At 38.1% G+C, this 27,157-nt stretch overlaps 1 protein-coding gene across 1 annotated transcript; it reads left to right on the top strand.

The window, feature by feature from the left end:
* PPP1R3A (protein phosphatase 1 regulatory subunit 3A) lies at nt 1-26,761 on the top strand. Its single transcript, XM_005426347.1, has 4 exons — nt 1-854; nt 21,334-21,392; nt 21,500-21,636; nt 23,857-26,761. The coding sequence occupies exons 1-4, from the start codon at nt 61-63 to the stop codon at nt 26,338-26,340; spliced, it is 3,474 nt and encodes a 1,157-aa protein (XP_005426404.1). The 5' UTR covers nt 1-60; the 3' UTR covers nt 26,341-26,761.
* The last annotated feature ends 396 nt before the right edge of the window (nt 26,762-27,157 follow it).

Raw genomic sequence — 27,157 nt, 5'->3', positions numbered from 1 at the left:
TCTCAAATAGCAGCTGCTACTAGTTGTACAGTTCTCTTTCAGTTTATATCAGAGAGCCCAATGGAGTCTTTTGAAGGACCTCGTCAGGTTAACAGGGCTAACTTACTACAAGTCCCCACTGGAAATGATTGCAATTCAGACGACGAAGATGTTAATATTGACATTAAACTTCGTTTCTCCCCATGTCCCCGAAGACGGAATTCTTCAGCTTCAGAGGAAGAGGAGGCAGATACTCCCACCAACATCTCAAGAAAAGTTTCATTTGCTGATGCATTTGGGTTTGATCTTGTGTCTGTTAAAGAGTTTGATATCTGGGAATTTCCTAATACAGGACAAGAAAATTATGTAGAAGATGAAGTTTTCCCTCAGGATGAATATTTTTTCTCCCAGCAGTTTACACTACCAGCTTCTCAAGAAGAACTTTTACAAAAAGTGCGAGAGCAGAAAGTAGTGTTGGAGTCAGTGGTGCTCCTGCCTGGGATTACCTGTATGAACGGCATTATACGAGTCCTCAATGTATCCTTTGAAAAACAGGTGTATGTTCGAATGACATTGAATAACTGGCTCAGTTACTATGACATCCTCGCAGAGTTCATGCCTAATTCTTGTGGTAGTGAGACGGATCAGTTTTGCTTTAAGATTTCTTTGGTGCCTCCTTTCCAGAAAGATGGAGTTAAGGTGGAATTCTGTATCCGCTACGAGACATCAGTTGGTATCTTCTGGGCAAACAATGATGACAAAAATTACACACTGATTTGTCACAAGAAAGAAACTGTGCCCAACGTGGATAATAAATCCCAGAAAGAGGCTACAGATAGGAGTCTTAAAGGCTGCTTAAAGACAACACAAAGCAGGTGAGGTTGCACCTTAATTTTTGGTAATTTAGAATATAGCTGGCTAATTCTGACTTTCTATGCGTGCTTACTTGAGTCAAGACTGCCCATGTTATTTTCTTCTATTTTACTTTTGTTTTGTAAATGAAAAATTAGACCAAGACTTGTTTCAGTAAAGTGTTTGTTTTCTGCAGACAGATTAGTTTAGATAATAATTTTATGCATGGAATTAATTTGAAAAGTAGTGTGAGGGTCTATAAACCCTCTAGGCACTGTGTACCAATCCTGATCTCTGTACTATAGAAACTGAGCTGATGTCAATGGGATCGTTGTTCCAGACTAAGGTAGGTCTATAGTTAAAATAATTTGCATCCATTTCCTTTGTAAGTCAACAAAACTTAAAAGCAAAACAAAAGCAGGGTTTTGACACAATTTATTTCATGGTTCTTTCTCTACATGCAATTATTAAATCAGAAATGGTACTGGTGGTTCATGAAGCAGAAGTGGATAACTTAGGGAAGAATCCAGCAATTAAAATAGCTGCTACAAACTTTTCTGCATGTGGTTGGGCTATTCTGCAAGTTGTATATTAGGGCTATAATTCCTTTTCCCTGCCACTGGTTCATGCTTCTGTTTCACAAATGGTGAAATGAAGTATGTTTTATAAGGCAGAAATGGTAATATATTAAAGAAAAATGTATAGAATTTATCTTCTATATACTATACTGTTCTGATTAAATATAGACAAGTAATATGTTAATTATAAAGTGGCAGTTGTTAACTTATACTTTAATAGCATATAAAGAGAGACACTTGAGAATAGTTACTTCTGTTTTCCTAATGTTTTAGATTATGTTATTTCTATTAGCAAAACAATGTTGCATGCAAAAATCTAATTCTCATTTATTTTCCTCCCCAAATTTACTATAAATAATTTGGACTTCTGCAGAATTAAATCTGTATTTTACCTGCAATGTCCTTTTCAATACTCAGATATCAGAACTAAGGTAACATTGTGGTTTTGAATTTATGTGGGGGTTTTAGTTCCCATACTCTTTCCAAATAAGACAGTGCTGTTTGATTTTGCTGGTGCTCTTCCACTGGACTGAAGTGGTAGGGAAGGGGGAACAGAGCTGCAGGAGTGGTGAGAGCTTAAGGAAGAGTGAGACAGCAAGGGCTTCCTCTGTGAAGAACCTTTGTTCCCAAAACCAGACTTGCTGTGCTGGGAATTTCTGCCAGCCCTAATCACATGTTATCCCTGTGAGGTGAGGTGCACAATATGGCTTAGGGCTTGTATCAGCACCACAGGGTAGGAGCCACCCCAAGGCTAGCCCAAAGTCTGGTTCATAGCCAGTCCACAAAGCTCTCCTGACAAGTGTCCTTTGGGCCAACTCTGGAGCCCTCATGATGATTCTTCCATGAAGGAACATCCCAGTATGTCAGAGCAGAGGGAACGATGCTTTTACATGTCCTGTGCTGAATTCCTGATGTTTGTGTCTGGTTTTAAGGAGTGTCGCATGGCCTGTTCTGGATAAGTAGGATAGCCCGAGATGCCCTGCAGAAGGGCTATGATATCAAACACCATTGGCATGTGCATGGAGTATGACTCCAGCCTGAGCTGAGCTAGCCCACAAGGAACACATGATGGGCATGGAGTACTGAGTCTCAATTTAGTGAGCCCTGGGCTTCCAGATGGTTTCAGGAATAACCCAAAAATTTAGGTACCATTGACGTCTAAGGTCAAATGGCTTCTACAGGTTTAATTCCCTAAAGTTTCTTGTGACAGGCATAATGCTAGCAAAAGTTGTAGGAGCCTTCCTTCTGGGGGATATTCTTTTATATATACTAAATGATTTATGTGTAAGTCAGACAGGGCGATTTTAAAAAATGGGAAAGGAGATAACGTGCCTTCTTCTCAACACAAAATTACTTTATCTCTAATCAGACTTTAAAAGTTGTCTCCCTCTATGTTAGACTGAAGACAAATGCATCTGTGTGCATGTGTTTATACATACATGTATATATATGTATGTATGTATGCATTTATGTGTATATTTGTTCATATAGACATATATACACATGTATGTTTAAAATATTTAAACCAAAGTGGTCAAATTCTTGTCTACATTAGGATGTACTACACATTTCTGTCAAACAATTAACAACCATGCACTTTCAAGACTCTCTTTAGTGGCAGGAAAATTTACAGAGACCTTACAGAAATGCAAAAATGAGCTGCAAGTATGTTTGGAATATTGTTTCAGTGGTCACCAAGGCTTCTGAAAGACAGTTCTGGCAGTATGTAATCCAGGACTAATTTTATGCTACAGGGACTTAGAATTCACAAGAGTCACAGCTTTTGCCAGTGCAAATGAGGTTAGCATCAGGGTCTTTTGTTTCAAAAGAACTAAGATGCCAACTTCCATTGCTCACTTGTTTTTCAAAGTGTCTTTGTACATGTTGCTCCTTTGAGTGAGGAGGAACACCCTGCAGACATCTGCAAAAGTACCTCATTATTCTCCTTCAGACCCTCATTAAAACTCCTTTGCTTTGATATCCCAAAAAAGCGCAAGAAAAACAAACCCCCCAAAACTGGCAAAGTGAGGCTGCTGATGTGCTGTTACTCCTTCATCTTGCATTGAGCAGTGCTGCCCATTTACCAGCTCTCCTCCACCAGCCCATCTCTCTCTCTCTGCTCTTACTTTTAGTTTGGATGATAAACTCTGAAGCATTTCTATGTGCTATGCTGGCTGGTTATAGAACATTTAGCAAAGTGGGGGAGTCCTTGAACATAACCAGTTTGTCCTTGGAGTTGCAGCATTACAAATAGATAGAAGTAAAGGCAATTTTATCTATGATTCTCACAATAAAGTGACAGGTAGGGAATATATTGCTATCCATACCCATGAGTTGGACATCTTAAATTAAAGATTTCTTTATAGCAATCAGAACCAAAGGATAATTTTGAGGGACACTCATTTAGGACTTGGTTTCAAATTTAGAAACTTGTAATAACATTTTAAGTTTTTTTTTAACTCTTGGCTCTGAGATATTTATACTTTCTCTTAAAATGTGCAATTTACCTCTGTAGTTATAAAATAAGACAGGACAGGATCATGGTTTTTAAGCAGAGAGTCTGATCCACTTTAGGGCATACTTGTGCAGCTCATTAAATGTCATTAGCAAGGATTAGTGAGTTAGTTAAGTGAAAGGAATAATATTCACTTTCAGAGGAAGTTACTGGGGAAACACAATAATATGACTATTTCAAGTTACCCTTAAGAACGTGATCCAGGGCTAGGATGAGTGAATGAGGCTAATAGGCTGTTCTGACACCATTATTAAGAAATAAATTTTAAAAATGAGCTTAACCCTCAAAAGTTGCACCTGAAAAAAAATTATATTAAAAAGCAAAAGTGCATCAAATAATTCATGCTGAAAACTGTCTATATTTGGATATTCAGAACCACATCACTTAGAAGTCTGCCTCTTCATTTCAAGTTTCATTTGCTTTTGCTTCCATGTCTAGGTATGAACCAATAGTCTTCTCTTAAAGTTTCATAAATATTTGGTTCTAGCTGTATTTTAACAATCTAAAATTATTTCCTCATAAAATTTAACAATTGTTGTGGCTTTCAAAAGTCTTCAAAGGATGCACAAGGACAAAATACAGCTTGGGAAAATAATTTTAAAATTAATTAATTTATGCTTGGGTCTGTATGAAACTGTTTGCTTAATTTGTACATAGTCATAGATATACTTTAGGAGAAAAATTGAGTCCTAAAATTGTAAGACTCACTGGAAGAGGAAAAGCTTCTACCCATAAACAGGCCTAATTTCCACCCTATTTATAAATATAGATAAAATATATACACATAAATATAGATACATAAAATTATATATATGTATATATACATACATACAAGTCAGAAAAATGTAAATTAATTGCATCAGCTCTACTCTTTTCTCTTTTCTTGACTCTTATGCTTTTGGGATATGGATAATGATTCTGAACGTGAATTCTTCACAGTCCTCAGATTTAGACCGCGTGATTTTATTGTGGACACCAGGCTCCTGCTCATTGGTCTGATCAGACAGGAGCTGGTTGGTTGCTGTGTGAGGCAGACTCCTGGAGATCACGCTGAAAGGTGCTGAGGTAGAATTATGGAAGCCAAGTCCCCTGTCACTGAGGATGCTACATCCCATTTCTGTGCTTGGCCTTGGCTTGCCATCTGTCAGGAGCACAAGTGACAGCATCAAGAAAGTGGCTGATAAGCATGAGAATTGTTTTACAAGAAGGTATCAGGTTTGGACTCCTGTCCTCTGATACTCTGACAGGGAAGGGGAAGGCTAGTATTTTTGTCACAACTGTTAGTTATCCTCCCTTAGCTCTCTGAGCCCACAAAATATCACTCTGAACTGATCCACAAATGTATCACTGTGATCCAGCTGATATTGATCCTATGCCTTTTTTTTTGTAATTGCTGAACTGTACGTTTTTTGAGTGATAGTGCATTAATTCCCATTCCTCCATGATGCCACTTTGAAACACAACACAGAATAGGGCAATGGCTCTTACAAGAGCTGCTGTATGGGCACAATGAGAAAGAAGAGATTAAAACCCATGTCTGTGGGCTGCCAGTGCCAACTTTGACAGCATATATGCTGAATGGTCTCTAAGAAATTGTCAGTGAGAAAAGTTCTTCTGTGCATGAGTGCCTTTCCTTCTACAGTTGCTGATCATCTCTTTCTGGTGGGAGGCAAAGGAAGTAGAACTTGCTGAAGATGCAGCTTGGCAGGACTGCACTGTGCTCACTGTGCTCTGTCTTCCCAGGCAGATGGCAGACCAGTGCCTAGGCTGTGCTGAGAAATGCAGTTTTGCTCCTCTTGGCTTTTCCCAACAAGCTCATGATGTGGTTAAAAAAAAAATCAAAGGCTTCTGACAAAGATGTTTGGAAATAATCTCTCATGCACTTTGCTATGAAGAACAACTGTATCATTCCCATCTGGTCCATTTAAAATATGGCATTTAAATTACATTTCCTTTTAATCCTTGTTCTTTTGATTGTGTGTCACCATAATCAGGAAGGGAAAAGAAGAGCAGGAAAGGTGTTAAAACACACATCTTCTTTGTGTATCTCTGTTTAATCTCAAGGTTGTTTCTGGCATTTTAAGTCACGAGTTACGTCTTGATCAGCATACAGATATGGGATTTGACTAAAGTTTATTGCTATTAATAGGAAGTGACTGCAGCCACTGTTTTTACCAGAGAGCAGCTGCTAGAGAAGCTATCCATTCACAGGGAGCCAGCTATGAGGAACACTCCTCTCTCTGTGTTTAATGTGACTTAGTATTCTCAGACCTTCTCTTGCCTCCTGGTCATTGCCAGCCTTTCTCAGTTGTAGAATTAGGCTGGACTGGAACAAAATAAGACTTTTCTGCGTACTTGAAGAGCATGATTATCAGGGACACAGAATAATTATTTAAGGTGCTCTAAAATATATTATTTAGACAAGTAGGATAAAAGCAAGCTGTGGAACTGAGTTTGAGTCAGCGTTAGGAATGCTTCTTAACAGCAACTCAAGGGTTATCTTTTGAGGAAATTGCTGCAGCCTTACTCTCCAAAGTAATTTAAAATAAGCTAAGATAAGCCACTTGAAAAATATTCTATAGAGAACAATCCTACTTGGCCAGAAACTATGATCAATGTTTCTTTTCTGTCTGTTTTATCATATTATTTCAAAATCTGGGCATGTATACTATTTGAAATATGAAACTTATTAGATACCCTGAAGATAGATATTTAGGTTAATGGCTTAAGTCTTTGAATGCTATCACAGAAGTGTTAAAGAAAGAGGTGGAAGATGTGGATTAGAATGGCATGCACAGACAAATAGACACATTCTTCCTGTACTTGTGGTCTCCTAATTGGAGCGTACCTGAAAGCTGAAAACCTGTCACATTTTTGCTTTTGGTGGTTGTAAACTGTGCCACCCATCTGCCATCCATTTATTGTGCTAGAAATATTTAAGGAATCTTCTAAAACTTAAAGGAACACCACATGAAAATAACATATTTTTGTACTGACAATCCTAGCATAGTATTTACACTGGAATTTATTAAGTATCAGTGGTTTCTTGTTCATTTCCATGATGTACTTTAAAAACTGCTCTCACCAATGCTACAGAACAGAAATTTGTGTTCTATTGTGTGGGAAATATTGGTTGCTACCAAGCTTTTCCTGTTGTTTGCATGAAATCATATAAAACCAGGGCTCTGTAATCTGGGTGTCATTCCTCAGCCATGTATTCTCAGTACTTGTATTATCCACGCATTGCTTGGCTTTACACTTCTGAGATTTTTTTCAGTTGCTACAATTTCATCAGCTTATTTAAATATACTAATACTGTAACACTGCTATGGCTGGCTCTTAGAACTTTTAAATTCAGCAACTGGCTTGATCCTGCAATAGGCATAATAAATAATTTAATGAACATCAGGAGTCTCACTGAACTTTGTAGAATTCTTCATGTGTAAAACTATCCTTGAATGTTAATATTTACAGGACCAGATGCTCTTTCAGATTGCTGGTTAAGGACCCTTGGAAAAATAGAAGTACATTGCTAAATGAACTCCTGTATGTTCAATGATTCTTTTGTTTAGGAAGATATCTGTTTTGCAAATTGAACCAGGCTGTAGATGATAATTTCAATACTCTCTCCTGTCCACCATTCAGGTACTGCAGTTCATAAATGTTCACTTGGAAAACAAATTGTTCCATTACATTCAACTTGACTCTTCTAAATGTTAGTCTTCAAAAGATGTTTAAAGTTAGTGCAACATTAGCTGAGAGCGCTGGAGTCATATTTAATCATTGCAATGACTACCAGTGTAATCTGAGCTGTTTATTCTGATTATGAACTTTAAGCTGTGATCCAGTCCCAGCACCTCAACTCTGACATTGAAGCAATAGATTCAGCTGCAGTGTAGGTCCAGAGAACCAATTGCCCACAGTATTTTTAATATAAAATGTGAATTGTCTTCTCATCTACAAAAGGTGGGAGAAATGGTCCAAACAAATACTTTGAAAGTTAAATGAAGTCCCCACCTCAGGGCAAAGGAGAGGGTAAGACCTTTTAAACACTGTGGGAGAATGTTAGAAGTGGCTATTTGATCCCTAGACCTTCAGTGACACACACAAGAAGTATTAGTTAACATGCCAAAGCATAATAGGGGGCTTGGTTTTCTGAGTGTCTTTCCACTCTCCTCCTGATTAGTGAAACCAGCTGATACGCTAACACTAAACCTGAAGATTTATTACTGCTGGTTACTAACTGTAGTCCTAAAGGGCACTGGGCTACACAATTGAGTGGGAGCTAGGCAAAGCTGGCAGGTTTTCCTTACCTTGCACTTAGGTGCACCATGTGAATTAGCATTTACATTTTGTTTTGATGCACAACTGTTGTCCCTGCAATAACATTTATAGATGCTGGATGATAAATACAAGATTTGCCAGGCTGAGACACTTCATATTATGGTAGAGAGTTTGGAGAGTATGTCAGTCTCTGTAGCTACCCTAGTAAATCTGAACCAGTGTCTCCTAGGTTTTTTCCATATCTTCTTGGTAGAAATATTGATACCTATCACATATCTGCCTTCTTGCTGTGTGGTAGTAAACATGTGAAAAATGAAAAAAAATGATTCTAAAAGTCTCTTGTCATGATGACACCTGGGATTTTCGTCCTATTGAGATACTGGATTTACGATTGTTTCCCAAAATCTAGATCATAGTTCCCTCTCTTAAGAACAACTCTCTAAGGTTTTGTTTTTGTTGTCACCCTTTCTGTTTTCTTACCCAGGAGTGGTATCTGTGTCTTAGTCTCAGCTGACTGCCATCTATCTCTCTACAGTCTATCTAAGGCACTTCCCACCTTCTTGTATATGTGCCTCTGCACACTGCAAGCAGCCTCTTGGAAAATACTCTCTTCTGACACACCAGGAAGAGACAGCTCCTTCTCTATTTTTCCCCTGTGAGATTCAGAAAAAGACCAGAGGCACCACAGGTTAATGTTTTTCTCCTCTCAGATTTATCCAAAATAGACACAGTTTGAAAGTTTCTTTCCTCCAATATTTTAAAGCAGTGAGACAAAGAAGCATGAGAAGAGCACTGGCCCCAGCTCCTTCCTACAAAACCATTTTGACATTTGATCATACCTCTTCCAGACAAAATAGTGACCTATGAAGCATATCCTCTCACATTAGGCCAAGCCTAGCCCTCAGAAAACTTGACTGCTCACTCGCCTTTTCCTCTTTTTCAACAGCTTGGCCCTGGAGATAGATATCCAAATAGAAAAGTCCTCCATTACTAATTCACAATGGATCTCTCAGTAGACTTTCTAACACTACCTTGGAGAATCTTTCGGAAAGAGGTTCTCTGTTTATGAAATACTTAGCCCATTCTATCAAAGGAATCAATGAATTTTCTGACCAATCCACATACAAAACAGGTGTATAACACTTCTGACCAGTGACTGCTTCAACATGGCTACATGGCTATCACAATGAGGTACAACAATCATGACAGAGCTATGAAAGGATCAGAATAAAGTGGCAGTGTTCCTGTTTGTACTTGCTATAAGTTAATTTGAGGTATAACTGACTTCTTATGCAATGGGCTTTTCTGCAGTCTTTATACCTATAGTCATGAGATTTGGGGATTGACAGTGCTATATCAAAGCTGTATTTGAGCCTGGCACCACACTGGTGTTGGGCTCCTGGTTCAGACTGGATGGCACTAAAATCTTGAAATGGACATATACCTTTTTTTAAATACATCTATATTTAAAAAAAAAAAGCATGAATGTTTTGCTATTAAAACTCAAGGTCTTTTTTAATGAGCTAGAAAATAAAGACTAATTTCTTGGGACTTTGTTTGCTTTGAGGCGATGATTATTCTCATCCCAAGTCAGGCCAATGCATTTTGTTCTGTGCCACCCATGTCCCTGCTTCAATCATAAACTAAGACTGAAAAATGAAAATATTAGTAATTGGAAAATATAATCCCCTGGATAACACCAATCCAATAATCTTAATAAAAATAGATTTATTACAAACATTGTCTGAATCCTGCTGGGAATTATCTTTGCAGGAAAAAATGCTTAAATTCCCTTACAGCTGCTCTCTTGATCAAATGTCCCCCTTGATACTATTAATCATACCATATATTGCTTATTCTGAGCATCTCTTTCAACTTCACTTTCCAAACTTCTTTTCTAATTTCTCCTTGTGTAGAAGTTACTGCCAGACCTTTATTGTCCTTTTTCAGGCTCACCTTTTGTCCTCTTCTGATAACAGCCCCTTTTCTTAGGTGAGAAGACAAAAACTAAGGGGTATTTCCTCAAGGTGAAGAAATACCACAGGTTAATATTGTCTTCCTCAAAATTCAGACATTTCAGTGGAGGTTCTTTGTGGCTCTGTTTTCATTCAAAATGCTTGTGAAGTTTGCTTGCCTGACTCTCCTGGAAGTGAAGTCTTCCATTCCCAGGGTAGTTTCCAAACAGCAGCTGCAGTGCCAGCCTCCTTTGCCATGCCAGCCAGCAAATGCCCTCACCTGCTGCTCTAACAATGAGTGCACCACGCCACCTCCTGCCTCTGTCCTCTGCTTCCCGACTATCAACAAGGAAGCTAATTAGTGTCAGTCCCATTTGTTGGGTGACACCTATTTACTAAGAACTAGGTTGAGCCTTCTCTAACACTGCTGGTAGTTGAAGGTCATATAAGAAAATCAGTCTTGCCTAGATTCACAATTGGGGCTCCTATTTTACATACAGCTTCATTTTAATACAATCAGTTATAATGGCAATGTTTTAAAATATTATTCAGTTATTTCTGCTCAGTGTTCACATAGCTCTTCATTTATAGATGTTGATTTTGTCTGCAGTTTTTGCTTCTGAATCTTTTCCTTTGTGGTCTCAATCAGTTTTGAATCTAACATAATTTTAATTTATGATTACCTGCTTTGTTTACATTAAATTATTTTTCTGTTTGCTTCTATTTTTTAAATACCTCCTGAAATAAAATAATCACACAAACAGAAGGCCATGATACTGCCACACATGACATATAGTAACAGTGTTATGGTTCAGGCACGTATAACATGACATCTGCACAAGGGGGGATCATTTGAAGCCAAAATGCTTTTAGGTGGAAGCTGGCCACAGTTCAGGTAAAGCCACCTGAGAAGTCAGAATTCAGGAGTGCCCATTAGGAGCCCGGAATTGAGGAATGGTGCAGGCTCTGTGCAGGCTTGATCTGTCCTTAATTAGTGAGGCTGTTGGCTTCTGCTATGCTTAAGGTCTAGTTCCCAAGACTCTGCCCTGAGTTTTGGAAAGAGGCAGTTATTTCAGCCTGAGGATGCAGCCACTGCCCAGGCCCACTGCTCTGCCCCATCCCCAGCTCAGCTCCCCAACCTCTCCCTGAACTTCAGCGCAGCTCCATTAAATTCCAGCACAGCTCTGACACCCCTAACTCATATTAAGATCATCCTTTTTTAACAGTATGTAAAAGCCTGAAAACGACCTAGAGCATTTCCCTGAAAAGTGTTTTAGATGAGTGCTTAGTTTCCTTGCAACTTGCTTTCAGAGCCACTTTAGAGCTTTTTCCAGCTTCCCCTGACTAATGGGTTTGGTAGTTTAGAGCTCACCCAGGCTGCTCACGCAAGCTGCCCTTTGCTCTGCTGCTCACTTTATCCTCTCCTCTAAACCCTGGGAAGACCCTTCCCTGTTCTGCCCAGTAGCTCTGCCTTCTTGGACAGCTGTAATTCTGTGTCCAGTTGTTTAGTGCTCTCCCTAGGGTCAAATATTAGAACTTTATTTCATTTTCTGTTATCCCTATGTCTTGTATCTTAAAAAAAAAAAAGATGGAGGACTGCTTGATATTCTCAGTATTGCAGTAATGTCAATTTTCTTGCATTTTCTTTGTATATACCACAGGTTATTGCAACACATCCTCTTGTAGGGTGCACAACTTTTTTTTTAATGTACCTTAATCTTCATACACTGCAAGTCTGGTTTGAATTACTGAAATTCTTCAGCAATCATAGCAATAACCTTTTTCTGTATTTAGATGATTTCTAAGAAAAAAAATCCCTTAATTTCTGGCAAATTCTTATCAATACCTTTATATACAAATTGCTATAAAGATTAGCTATTCTTATCTAATTGTTTCTTGGAGTTTAAGACAGTCTCAGCAGGAGTTGCTGAGGGATGAAACTTCTAATGATGATTTAAAGCAGTGAAGTGTGTAGGCTGAAACTGAAATAATTATTGCTGTAACCCTCTAAGCACTCCACGTTCCTCAAGAGAAAATACTTTGTTCAGAACAGACCCTGAACAACAAAATGCGAAGAAAGTAAAATAAAAAAAAACCTCCAACCCTTGAAGCAGGATGATAATTTAGAAATAGAAACAGTATAATGTGTAGATGTTCTCAACAACTGCTCACAAATGCATCAGACATCACAATTAAAAGGAAATAATAATTATGGCCCCATTCTAAAGTATGGAATATTCTATTCCATTCAATAAGTCATGAACACTTTAAAACCATCAGTGTAATCTACAAACCTATATTTACAACATTAAACTGGATGTTCTGCCTTTTCAATAACTGTCATCTCATCTCTATTATTTTCACCTCAGACTCTAATTGTTTCTTTTATAGGAGCTAACCTACCAGTGTCCTTGGCAGTACAGTTTATGGCTCATGCATTTACAGTAATTGTTTGGGCAATTTGCCACACAGTATAACAATCTTCACATCACAATCAGTTTTTATAATAAACAGCATTAGTTGTGAAAAATACAAGTGATGCATGATTCTTATGGTAGATAAAGGGCACTGAAGATGCCCTTTAGAAAAAGAAAGGAAAACGCTCAAGCCTTGAACTACTTGAGAAAAATACTTGTGTCACAATAGAGCTAATTAATTTGATGGTACAAACAAGAGGGGGAAAGGGCCTTGCATTCATTAGTGTCAATTCCAAATGAGAGCGTACCATTTATAAAAATAATATTCTGCCTTCATTTAGATGAAATATGCAGGTAAACAGATAAGAAGCACCAGGTCTGGCAATAACAATGATTTTGCTCCTTAGCTTTATCAAGGCTCTTTCTTTTCTACAGACACAGGGAGCTCGAAGAGCTGGGCAGATACACCTTACAGGTAGAACTCTGGAGAAGGCCAGATCCTACTGCCCACCAGCTGGCCGGCTCCAGTGAGGCCAGCACTGCCAGGCACTACTGGGCACTGGAGCTTCTGTGCATAGCTCTGCTCTGCTCCTGGGAAGATGAGCATGCACTTTATGGCTTCTCTGCACAGCACACAGGTGGTGGCACACAGACGTGTCTCACTGCACGCGCCTCTGCTGCAGACGTTTTGTGGCATCTCAGTTTTCAAGAGCCCTGAAATAGGAGCTCAAGCACTGATCGGCGGTGAGGCCATTGGACACACCTCCAGCAGGCAGTCTTCCATGTTAGAAACTCTCCAGAGGAGAAGTAATATATTTGCCCTCTTAAGCCAGTGCACAGACAGGTAATTCTCAGCCTCCTTGTCACCTCCAGCCACATCAGGGACCCTGAGTGGTGCTGTGGCACAGCCAGGCAAGGCTCCAGCAGGCACAAAGGTGGCTTCAAGCCAGGGCTCTAGCTCCTCTTCCTGAGCTCAGCTCTGAATCCCCTGGCAGCACCAGGGCCTGAGGATAAGAACTGCATGTGATAATAAATTGTGGAGTTGTTTTATTCTCAAACTATAACTTCAAATTCTGAGAACACAGATATTAATTTTGATTGGTAGAGAGACTGGCCCCTGTAGTGAGTTTTGAACTGAGCAATGTAGAGGCAAGGAATGAGTTTGTCTATACTCATTAAATATTTAGTTCATATATTCAGTCAGTGAGATAGAATAAAATTAACTATGGAGACACCATCACAAAAGAAGTCAAAGTCTACACTTTGAAGGTCCACATCAGGATCTTTGGCGGCTCCCAAACCAGAATGAAAGAATGAAGCTTACTTTTTAAAATTTTTTTTCTATTTTATTTTTTGATAGTACCAAGGGTTTTTTCCCTTCTTGCATTTTTTTCTCAGTGTAAATTGGTTTTGGAAATATTTTCTCCCCTGTCCAACTGGTATTTTAGGATCAATACAAATACAGCAATATTTTAAAGCAAGCCAATGTTATGGGGGTTATGTTAGTAAAAAAATACTTCGAATTCTTATCCTTCTGAACCTTACAAATAATTGAATAGAACTTTAAAGCTCTGCTTAGAACTTTACACATACAAAATCTTTCTTAATCCTTTCCAAAATTCTTTTTTCCTGAGAAATTCATTCTTGTTGCATGTTTGTGGATTTTGAATGATATTGCATACAGTGCTACTGAATTGTATACTTACATGTGGAAAACCCTTTCTCTAGTTTCTCACCCAGGTCTTCAAGACATTTTGCAGGCTTTCTGCTTTTGATGTGTGTGGAGCAGTGGCGACAGATGTGTACATAAACATTTTAAAATAATTTTTGTTGTTGCTTGTTTAAATGCAGATATTTCCTTCTCTACTTCTTTCTGAAATTACTGCTGCTAATGAATAAATAACCAAACTAAGCTGACTGCCCTTCCCTCCCCATACTCTCTTGCCCTGCTTCATAGGGTTGCAGTTCTGTGCAGGATTGCCTGTTTGGCTCCAGTGACAGCTCAAACATGAGTACTTAACTGCCCTAATTTACTTTTTTCTCCTCTGCTTCTCAGTAAAGCACTGCTGACACATGTTAACTACTTCATTTCAGGGATCTCACATGTTGTTTACATCCCAGTGGCATCATTCTTCAGCAAGGCTGGCTATTTTTGGCACTAGATCCAAAAGCATTAGTTGTATTGAAGGTTGCTGATGTATGAGGCTACTTTTAGGCTTAGAAATCTGTCCTGAAATTAAAATGTAGCTATGGTTTGGTTAACAACTTCAATCTTGCCAGCTCTTTTCATGAGGATGTTTTAGCTTCACCTCAACTTCAATACATTCAATTCTACCTTCAGGGTTGAATTTTGACTTGGTTTGATTTTGAAACTACAGTAAAATCAGATGCATGAAAGAATCCACAAAACCTAAGACTGTTTTTAAATAAAATAGTGTTAAAAACCTTTTTCCCTTTTACATATTTTAACTAAATATTTAGGAAATACATTCTTTGAATGCTTTAACAACCTCATACCTCTCTGAATTTCAGACTAAATAATATTATCCCAACATTTCTTTTAAATATGAGATAGTATAAAATTGATCAGGTTGCATTAATTTCAGAGTTTTTCAGGCACATTTTCATCTCTCCAGAATTCAACAATTTTAGCCTTTTCTTTCACATTTTTAAAAATAAATATCATATGACTTAGATAGTAAGATCTAGCACAAGCGGATATAGCCTGGAAGAAAGTGACTGGTACTGTGAGTACCAAACATACAGACACAACTTTAGCCAAATATTGGAGTGTGAATTAAAATCATGACAAGCTATGATAAACCCCACCCATTATGAAGTAGCTGGTTACTCCTGGCCATAGTCCCAAACCTATTTCAGGCCAAAACCAAAACACTTCCTGCTCCATAGTTAAAAATCCTGGAAGCATAACTCTCAGGGCATATAGCTGCACAGGAGCATTTGAAATAGGGCTGGACTGCGACTATGGGATCATGAAGTCTTATTCCCTTGGGAATGTGTTGCATAATCTCATTCACAAAAATATATTCCTGTTTCCACACTTGAAACAGTTCCTTCTCAGTTTCTTGTGTCTGATACATTGATAAACTACAGGATATACTTTTCTAATGCTTACAGATCTTAAGTTTTTACAAAAAATGTTTCTGTGAACTCTTTATATTAATGCATTAACTATTCCTGGGGTTCTTTTGTCTTTTGAGTATTTACCCCTTTGCTGTACCAATAGAGGGCATTTATTCCTCCTCTCAGACTTTATTTTTTTATGCTGAAAATAGAACTACTCAATCTGTCTCCTTCATTAAAATAGATTTTTTCATCCTGCCAGTCTTCTTCTAGTCCTCTTCTGAACATGTTTTAGTTTGAATCAATCTTTCTTGGAAATTTTGGTCAAATTTTCTAGAGGAGTTATTATTGGTGCCTGGTGCCAAACCATGAATATTTCTTGAAAATCTTTCATAACCAGGATGACCTTCCCTGAGACATTGCTGCTGAACTTGGTTTGCCTTTATATCACAGTGTCTATCTCATCTCGCACCAGTGGATGGAAATGGTTTCTGGCAAATAAACCCTCCAATTTTTCTTGTTCACCTGTTTCTTCTAAGTTCTAAAGCCTAGTTTTGTGGTATAAACTCTTTCTAGTCCCTAAATGTATAACCTGACACTTTATAATTTTGAATTTCATCCCTTAACTATTATTCTGATCCTCCAGGCCACCGGTTTCTTTCAATCCTCCTCTGTGTTGATGATGTCTCCCAACTTCCTCTCTACCACAGATTTAATTTAACCGTGACTTCTTGTGCTTTGGTCTGTAATAACATGACTGAGTAAGTCTGATTACATGACTTGTCCTCTCTGATTCCCCAGCCACACCTGCTAGCTCCACAGCCCAGCTCCTGGGACCCTGCTTGGCACCGAGCCCCTCTCCCATCGCCCAGCTCTTGTGCTCATCTCCCTCTTCTCCTCTTTAATTAATAAATTTCCCATGTGGCTGCACAACAAATGCTTTAATGAAGTCCAGATAACTGATTTTTAGACAAGGGAAATATAGTAATCTTATCAAAGACAGATATTATCAGGTGAGTCTGGCATTTTTATGCCATTTTCCATTTATCTATATTTCTGTTCTCATTTTTGTTTTAAGTCTATTGTGAAAACTTTTCAAAAACACCTGGGCCTGTAGTTGCCTTGACACTATTTCTCTTCTTTTTCCTAAATATAGCTCCTATTTTTCAACTCTTCTGATATTGTTGCAGTATAGGACCACTTGAATAGATCTGAATAGCAAAGGTTTTAAATGAATATGTATTTTTCTCTGGCGAGTCTCTCATATTTGGGTTGGAGATTATCTTTTTCTCTTAATTGGAGCATATTTAAACAACAAGTTCTGCTCCCAGACTGCATGAAATAATTAAATTTTCTAAATTGCTGCTCCTATCAGTTATGCCCTCCAAGATTTCTCTTCCTATAGGAATCTGCCCCACCACTAGCACTATGGTAGAAGAATTTATGGGAAGTCCTTTGTTTGTGGGGCCATATATAGATTATCTGAAGTTTTGATGAAACCTCACTTCTAAAACATTCTTAAAAAGGCTAGTTCAAAAGCTTTGACATGTCTGAATTTACTCCAATCCTTCATGAAGTCAAAGAAATATTGTTTATTGGCTAATTTCTTTTCTTGTCACTTCGATATTTTCTGTCTACTCTTCACATCTTTAGTTTAACATTTCCTCTCTGGGATGCCAATTCCACATAACTTTGGGACTTCTGAACTCCTTCACATGTCAGTCACATTTTCAGTCCTCTCAGTCCTACTAACTAGCCCCTGAACTTCATATTTGTCCCTTCTAAAGCAAAATTACAATGATAACCTGTTTTCAGTCCTGACTTATTTTTATAACTCAATACAAGTGAATGATAAGTTCATCAAGAATGAATCATATGAGCATAGGTTTTGGGCTTTTTAAGCTGGTAGAAATTGAGAAGTTTGTGTTGAATTTTATGAAGATGTGCCCCATTCAGCTGAATGAGAAAAAGCAACAGAGCTTCTGCAGGCTTATGGCTACTTATGCTGGAATGGAATTGCATAATCTGACATAATGGATTTTTTTTTCTAGCTTGCATTGTTGTAAGAATACCTGGATGACTTTAAAACAAAAGTAAACACTTTTTAACAGAATACAAATGTTGTGTCTCTCATCGTGTAGGCAAATTTAGAGCATACTTCACAACAAAGTGCAATAATTAATTCCTGAAACAAAAACTTAATTAATATTCTAATTTAAAAATCCGCTCATGAAATTCTGATACTGTGCTAGGACCTTTTCAGAGAAATATGGAGAAAAAACTTGCAAACAAGACAAACACTTTCTAATTGCCCTTGTTTGATGAAGGGGCTAATTTTTATTGGCTTTTGGGAGGTATTTCAGTCCTTAGGATATACAAATAGGTTTGAGGTTGTCCTGTAGTTATATGCACCCATAGCCTCAAAGTATTATTTCTTAAATTGAAGTAATGATTTAAATTACTTTTGTTTTATGCTCATTGTGATCCTCAAACACTACAGTATCAATATGCTTAATTTAAGCCAATTTTATATTTCCCCTGAGAATAATTATATGAGGACAGATATTTCTGATCTAAAATTAAATTAAGTAAAATAACTGTTACATTGACATTCCCTGTACTCAGCTATTTGCAGGGCAAATATGCACAATGGGCTATAAACCAGAAATCTTTATAAAATTAAGTGCAATAGGAGAGAAATTATGCTACAAGCCCTGCAGTTGTAGCTGTGAGGCTGTTATCATTGCCATACTTTACCTGTGTTACTGTTGTGAAAAAAAACTTGTTGACCAGGGTTCGAGATGCTACTAGAACAAAAGGAAAAATTCTGGTCTAGTCACAGCAAAAGTAAAACTGAGGGGCTTGGCTCACACATACAATGAGTGTTAGGGTCCCAGCCACTAAAACTCCATAACTACATTCCAGTTTGAATTTAGAGTTACAAGGTGAGAGTCATGCAGTTTTAGATAATGGCCCAAGATAGACAGTCCTTTTCAGAGGTAAAGAAGTGCCTTTGTAGGATATGTGACCCCATCTTGCTCATGATTCCATGTGAGAGGGAGTGAATGTCCTTTTGGGAGTGATAATCTCTCACCTCTGATAATAGGGATGATATACAGGACTGCCTGAACACACATGCTTAGAACAATAAGGCTAGATAGATAAGGTAACACCATCCTGGCACATACCCATAATTATCTATTTGGAAGCATCTTTATATCTATACATTTTAAAGGTTTATAAAATAGGTACTCATCCTTAACATCCTTATTCAAACACTGTGCCTATATTTTTACCCTGAAAATTTTTTAATCAAAACAAAAAAATATTCATTGCATAGGTAACACAGGAAATGGGGCAGAATTCAGTTTCTCCTTTCTCCAAGGTATGAAAATTAAGCTAAAGAGTAAGGATCCTGCTTGTACATCCAACTCCATTAGGAGTAGGCCAATCTGCCCTCCAGTGTTTCCCCAAATGTTCTGTATTCTGGTAATCTGGGTATTTTTTGCATGAATGATGTGCAGTGGTGTTTTTTATCACACGAAGATGTGATAGAAGCTGGAAGTGGCACTGCTACTTGGATGTCACAGTAGTTGCTGTGAACCCTAGCTAGCAGTAGAATGTTAAGCTAGACATAGGCATTAACAATTCCCCTTCTTCTGGGAATGCTTCTTCAATGAAAAAAATGTCAAAATCTTGCTCCTTTAAGAACTAGACAAGAGTCCCTTCTAGCAGCAAGTGGTGCCATCCCTGCTTTCCAAGAGTTGTGGCATCCATATGGCTGAACACTGTAGGCAGTCAGCTGCATTGAAAGAAATGCTGACACTTTAGAAGGCTCTTTTTTCCCCACTGGAAAGCAGTGGAAGGTTTCCTGCTGGGCCCATGTTGTTTTGGGACCATTGGTTTGGGGTGACGAGTCAGTTCATGTGTTATACATGTCTTGGCTCCTAATCTGGGGCTTTTGCAGACACCCTAAAGCACCTAAATGTTTTGATGCATCTGTATCGTGGTAAAACCCCCAACCCACAGTGTGCAGATTTATGGAAGCAGGTCAGTGAAAAAGATGCAAAAGGGCAGAAGAAAATTGGGAAGTAGATATAACACTAAGCCAAGCCTTTGAACAGTAAAAAAAGCCCAACCAACAAACAAAAACCAACCACCCTCCCCAAACCCCTATGTATAAATAATAAGCACAAATGATTTACCTTAAAACCTCCACAGATCAACTCAAAAAGGTGGATCTGCCACATTTTTCAGAATAAAATGCAGATTATAGCAACTGCAGGCAGGGGAAAGGAAACTCAGTGTGAGTGGAAGAGTGAAAACCACATGGAGATTATGCACATACCAGAATTCAAGAGGGGCATGACATTCATAGAGATTGCAAGAATATTTAGCATTATTGCAATTAATGGTGAAAAAAAATCCCTGAGAGAGCATTAAATCTAGCGCTTCAAGGACAGCTTCTAACAAAAAAATGGCCGAGAGGAAATTTAAGAGGGCAGTGCCAATTACTTCAAGTATTTTCCTACAACAATTCTACATCTTCCCCTGAAGTATCTGATAGCGGCCAGTGTCAGAGATCAGATGCAAGACTGGCAAGAGCTTCTGTCTGCTTAGGCTGGCAAACCCTATAAAGACTGGTTTTCAAAAAGTTGGTGACAGTAGATGTCTACATTCTTTTAATAGTGTATAAATTTAGCATCCTCCTTCTGAATTAAGCATTTAGGTGGCAGAGTTAATGTTATATCAATTCAAATGAAAGACACTAGGAGAAAATAGATGGGGAAAAGATTAATATTTGAAAATTAGAAAGTAATTTTCAGTAACAGAGGTGGACGGCTGGTTGAAAATCACATAAATTAAGACCTACAGAAAAAAAATTCTCCTCATAGAGGAGTCATTAGGAGTGGTACAATAATTTACATTTTACATAAGTGACATTTTCTTAACATTTTTTTCCTTTTCCACTAAAAATTAGATCCCTATAAGCACACAATTCGAACTGCTAGCAGTTCAATTGATATCAGTTGATGTTGATGAGGTCTGCAGGCACTCAGCATCTCTCTGTAGGTTCTTTTTATGTTCAACCTGGCCTTTTTTTTCACTTCCAGCAAAGCAACAGAAAAAATTGCACTGGCTGAGGGAAGCAGAATTCGTTCCTGCTGGCCAGGCATAGTTTAGCAGCAGGATTTATACACATGCAGGGAGAATCTTTTGATTTATTTCAGGTAACAAAGATGTCTTTTTCAGCCATCTCTGTAAATATATAAATATTTGAAAAACACAAACAAGAGAGAGCCCTGGCCTCTTGAACACATATATCCTTCCAGACCCTTGCCTGACCCCAAAATTATGTTCTCCTGTCACTGACCCATCTAATCACCTTTGTGCTGCTTTCTCAGAAAAGGCCTGGGAAAACCCATCAGATTTGCAATGTTATCTGAAGGTCAACACATTCTCATTTTCTCAGCCAATTCTTTCTTATGACCAAGCCTTAATATCAGGTCACTCAAAAAGCACTACATTTAATGTAGCTGTTATTTTCAGAATTTCAAATAGCATTAAAATGTTGTGTAATTAACCAGTAGTCTTTATATTTGAGTCTAAGGGGAATTACAACAATAATTTTTGCAGAATAACACAAGAAGTTTCTTTTTGTTTCACAGAAAAGAAGAAATATTGGCAACGTCTGATGGTGGCACATGGAATAACTCAAGGACTTCAGGTACAACACCCGGTTTAATTAGTTCTTCCTTACTGCACATGTTAATTAAAAATAGTGTAACAACCAACACCATGGAAATTATTTAACTGGTTTTTTTAACTCTTCAGAAAAAAACATCCCAGAAATTGTTTATTCACAAGCAGAAGACAAAGACAAGAAACTAGCTAAGGAAAATATAAAAGACAAAAACGCAGAATACAACCAGGGTGATCACAAAGATGATGAAAAAGAATTAGAGTTGCTGGTAAGTGTTATACAATTATATCTACAGTATTAAATGATTTGAATCCATTTACGCTTCAAAGCTGGTGAAATGCCCCCTTTTATCAGAGCTGACTGATGTACTAATTTACAAATGTAAAGCCTTGGTCTCTACTTACACTGAATCTCTAACTGATTCAACAATAGAAGGTGCTTTGATTTCAGTATAGTGCATCAACTTTTTCTGGTTTTAAATTAATGACATATCCCTTTTGCTTCTTTACCTGAGGCTCTAAAAGACAGTTCTAAGGAATTAGAAGGGTAGCATTTAAAAAAAATCTTCCCTCCTATTCTCTACGATGGGAATATTTTTAAATATATGCTTTCTATTTATAATTTTTTTATATTTATAGTACTGTTTACTTATGAGATTTTTGAAATGATAACAATATGAGCATAGTAAGTATATATATATATATATTTATATTAGCAGATTGTTCTGTATCAGTATTTTACATTATATTTTTCCCAATGAATTTCACACTCGGTGAACATTCAATCTATTTGGATTTGTGTGCATGCATGTGTGTGTGTGGTTTGCCTTGCATTTTTCAGTATGAAAGAAAAAATGGCAATAAATGAGACACATACAGCAATCTATTATTCCCAGTGTCTGTTCTCAGCTCATATCATTTGGGTGCACAGATTCATAATCATAGATTATAATAGCTATCACCTGTGAAAATGTGAATGCTGAATCAGATAAGAGAGGAAGATGGGAACCATTCTTTTTTTTCTTGTTGATAGAGAGAAAAAATTCCTCTCATTTGAATATAAATTTTTCTTGTCTTTTACTTTAAAAAGTTGAAAATTGTTGCCTATTGTGGGACCTTTCACTGCCTGAAAGTCAACAACTTGGTTCTTTTTTCTTTATGGTGAAATGTGCAAAGGAAGACCTCTAAAATCCCTTGTTGTTCTCAGTCCACCCTTTTACGAAAAAGAGGATCAAATATAACCATTTGTTTATCAATTGCCAGACTTGTCCGTACAATAAATGAAGGGGGAGCTATAATTTAGATGTTAATTTGCACTGTGAGCTCTTTAATGAATTAAACAATGAAGGCTTATAATACATGGAAATAAAACCAAATCTTTGAAACACACAGGCATTGGCTCACAAGACAGCTGTGCAGTTGACAAGTAACATGAGCCTTATGTGAGAAGAAGGGGAAATCGTAAGATTTGCATATAATTATTGAGATCATGCAAATGTCAGTTATGAGGAGGGGAAAAAAACACAGGCATCTCACTGTTAAATCCTGACAGTTGGCATCACCGAAGAACTCAAATACACTTGAGCACTGGTTGGCAGAGGGTCATTAAAACAGAATTTGCAGAGACATTAGCTCCCTCACTTTTCTTTGAGTGACGTTTTACTATTAATAGTTTGCAGAGGCTTTGCAGAAAACATATTAATAAGAGAAACTGTAATGGGGGTATCTACAGCAAGTGCAAATGTATAAAGGGGTGCCCAAGAAGCTAGCCTCTAATTGATCAGCCAGTGCTATCAGTGTGACTGCTAAAGTGAGAAGAGAGTGCAGTGACAAGCAGGCATAGCTGAATAATACAATATGATATTTGGGAGCTGGGAGGGAGAATGATTAGTTTCTGGCCTTTTACTTCGCTAATCTCATTTCCAACTCATGTCTTACCAGATTGTCTAAAAACAGTCTGGTTTGAAGCCTGTAAAATGGTCCCTGAGAGAAATGAAGCACAGATAATCCTTACAGCATTTGTCAGTCTGAAATGTGTCTTTGTTTTACTGGACAATACTGTACATTACTGGACACTGATGTACTGTATCAATGCCCTTGTTTAAGCACCAGTCCTCCCCCCTCACCCCATGGCTTCCTCTCTCCAAATCTAGAATCAAATGCATAGTGAACAAATTAGCCTGCCTTTAAGGAAATATTCTCTTCAGATTTAATTTGTATGAAATCCACTAGCAGCTTACTGAACTCATGAATAAAGAGAGAGGGTTCTGAATGCTATTTTATTTCCGGCTCCTTTCAGCACCACCATAAAGCTCATTACCTATGTTAAAAAATACATGCAAAGCAAATTTCGCAAATGGTTTGGAACATGTTTCCATAAAAGCTTTGTTACTGAAAACAAAACTTTCCATAATGAAATCCTGCCTCCTTCATTCGGCATTTTTTTGCAAAGCACTTTTTCATCATTCTTTTCTATTCTATTGTTTCAGTTAAATCAGCACTTCACAGGAGCTAGAGGTACCTCTTCCAGAGATGAAAGGAATTTATATACAACAGAACAAATTAATCTTCCAAGTGAAACTGAAAGATTGGTGAAAAAGCTAACCTGTATTGAAAGAAGCAGTGACTTGCACCCCGTTCCTATCAGTTCCTCATCTGAAAACACTTCACATGTGATAGGAGAAGAATTAAAAGATAAAGCTAAATGTTCTGTAAAAGATTATAATAATCAGCTACCAGGGAAGGAAGTCACTGCTGGCTCAGTAAACAGCTATGAGCGGTCTTTGGAACATGCTGGTACCAGTGAAAGCCTTTTATCGGCAAAGCATTTTCCTCTGACAAAGCAGAATGAGGCTATCTGTGTTATGGCTACTGGCTCAAGCCAACAAGGAGAGAGGCACACAGATATTTCAAAAGGTGAAATAGAGAGTTCCTCAGGAAGTAAGATGATGGAGAGATTATTCATCAGTGAGGACGCTGCTGGTACCTCAGAAGGGGTCTGTGAAACGAGACCAGAAACCATTTCACCAGAGCATGATGAATTCATGCGATTAAATGCACACATAGCAAGGACGCTGGATGGCAATGCTAATCCAGCTCTGGAGCACCAGGCACCACAAATGTCTCACCAAACTTTGGATTCATTGTTGTCAGATGCTGACAAAAATGAAGGAAAAATCAAGATGATTGAAAGCAAAGTTCAAGTACACTTGAAAGAAGATTTGTATGCCAGCACTTTTGCACGTGCTGGTGTCTCAACAGATTCCATGCAAAAAAAAGGAATTGGTGAAATGTCAGAAAGGAACACAGATTTAGGGAAGCAGAAGAAAGTCATTGAAGTAGCAGACTTGACATCAATCGGTGAGGAGGAAGCTTCCAAGCCTTTCAAGGTACACAGGAAACACACCGCCAAAGCCCTGAACCCAGCACCTCTGCCGGCTGAGAACAAGCAGGCACCCAGGGCCACCAGGGTGGATGAAAGGCGACCTGAGGACACTCAGGAACACAGAGGATTCAGGAGGTTAAAAGACAGAGAGACAGACAACATAAATAAAGGGAGACCAATTGCAAGGGAAAGCGAAGCAAACTTTGCAGAGCAGAGGTGGCAAGAAACGGGGAGTGAGGTTCGGTGGAGAGTGAGGGGGAGCGTGGAACCTCAGACCGTGACTTCCACAAAGGAGTTGTTTACCTGCCAGGAGGCAGAGAGTTGTGAAAAGTCTTCTGTCTCTGAGCAGGGTATTACAGAGAAAGCAGAGGCAGGTACAGCTTATATAATTAAAACAACATCTGAAAGTGCTCCAGAAAAAATGCCTGCCAGTGAAAAAGCAGTAATTGCTAAGCTACCTCGAGAGACTGCACTAAGTGACAGGCCCACAGAGGAAAAGGAAACAGCGTTTGATACACATGAAGGGAGAAATGATGGTTCACATTATGCTCTTTGTCAACTCAACACAGTGGGTGTATTATATGACACTGAATTTGAAAAGGAATCAGTTTTAGGTATTTATAATGCATGCGTACATGAAACACTGCAAGGAGAAATGAAGTCTGTCTGCAATAGCAGGGGAAAATGTGCCAAAGCACAAGCAGACAATATTCTACCTGTAGGAGAAGCAGTAAAGGCTTCTGCTATGGGAAGGAAAGATTTGCAGGAGGGTTCATATTCAGAAGTACCTAAAAGTCCCCTGAGCACTCAGAAGCATCTATACCATGAGAAAGCAGAAGAGCTCTACAGGGAAGAAAGGCATGGTGATACACTTTCCTGTTTCTGTTCTAAAGCTGAAACAAAAATGCCACCTTCTGGTACAAATACTGTGCCTAGTTACCATTATAAAAGCTCTACAGTGCCATCTTCAGAAGGGCCCACTGTGGAAGAAGGCATGGAGCACGTGTATAGACACTTTGAATCCAATGTCATTGACAAGGTTGCTGCTGAGTCGGGGTACAATTTAAATCTAACAAATGAAATAACATGTCTTAACAAAAGCTTCTCTCCTGAAGTTGAAAAAGGAGAAGTACCTTCTGCTTCAGACTCAGCAATTTCTGGAGAAGGAAGAGGAAGGAATACGGGTCAATTTTTCCATCAAGCAGAGCTCCAACAAGAGAGGTCATGGAGGCCAGAAGTTTTAATTAGTAAGTCTGCCAAAGAACATGGAGGAACAGACTCTCCAGCTGACCATTTAACAACAGGGGGGAAAACACTAAACTGGCTTGATGACTCACAGAAAGAAAGCCAACATGCTTCTGATTCTGCAGATATTTCTAACCAGAAGAGTGAAGCATTTAAGTTACCTAGTGAGTCTCCAGGTTTAAAGCATATTGCTTTCAAAATATTTTATTTCTTCTTGTTTCTTCTATTTGCTGCAACACTGTACCACTATGATTTGATGGTCTGCCTTGCACTCTACCTGTTCTCCTTGTATTGGCTATACCGTGAAGGAAGAAGAAACAAGGAGTCTATTAAGAAGGAATAACACTGACTGTCAGCTGTGCTCAGGATCCATGGTCAATAATCTTCAATTCCACCAAAGCATTTTCAGTGTTAAAGAATTTATTCTTTGTTAGAACCAAAGCAAGATTTTCACAGCAGCATCTTTTATTAAGAGATTACATATGAAGTTAAGCCTTCATATAAGTAATTTAACTATGCAGGACCATTATGTTTGGATCATTAAATACCTATATGAGTATGAGTTCTGAAGCACATCAAGTTAAAATTAAGTACAGCTGTTGCTTCTTAGCAGAATATGAAAAAACAAACAATGCTTCATGTCTCTGTAGTACTTAAACCTACCATTTAGTTGCTTTAATTTCTTTTGCATTAAAGCTTCATATTTTTCTGGGAATTTTTTCCCCAAGATTCTGTGTGGTACATAACAACACAAGAAACAATATAAAACCGAAGTCAGTATTTTGGTGCTGACATTACAGTTGATAATCTGCTAGTGTAATTAGCCAATGCTCTAAGCAATACATCTGTTGATAGTTTAATACAATTTTCCAAATTTTTATTTCATAATTTCGACTTAGAGCTTCAGCAGTACTCCTGTTTAAAAAATGTAAGGCTTTGACTTCAGTGACCTCATGTAACTTTCAGGATGTAACTGCATAGCAGAAGAGATGTGCTGGTTCCACCCTGTAAAGATTGAAGGTCACAGCCACAGGCCTCTTACTGATCACTCACATGCGCAAAAGCTTTTGGGTTTTGCAAATGAGGACTGAGTAACATGATTGAGAATTTTACTGAACTTTTATTCTGGGCAAAGCCTTTGAGTGATATTTTTCATCAGA

Source organism: Geospiza fortis, unplaced genomic scaffold, assembly GCF_000277835.1.
Source record: "Geospiza fortis unplaced genomic scaffold, GeoFor_1.0 scaffold429, whole genome shotgun sequence".
Lineage (NCBI taxonomy): Eukaryota > Metazoa > Chordata > Aves > Passeriformes > Thraupidae > Geospiza > Geospiza fortis.
The sequence above is the reverse complement of the archived record's forward strand: the minus strand, read 5'-3'. Positions and strand labels throughout refer to the sequence as shown.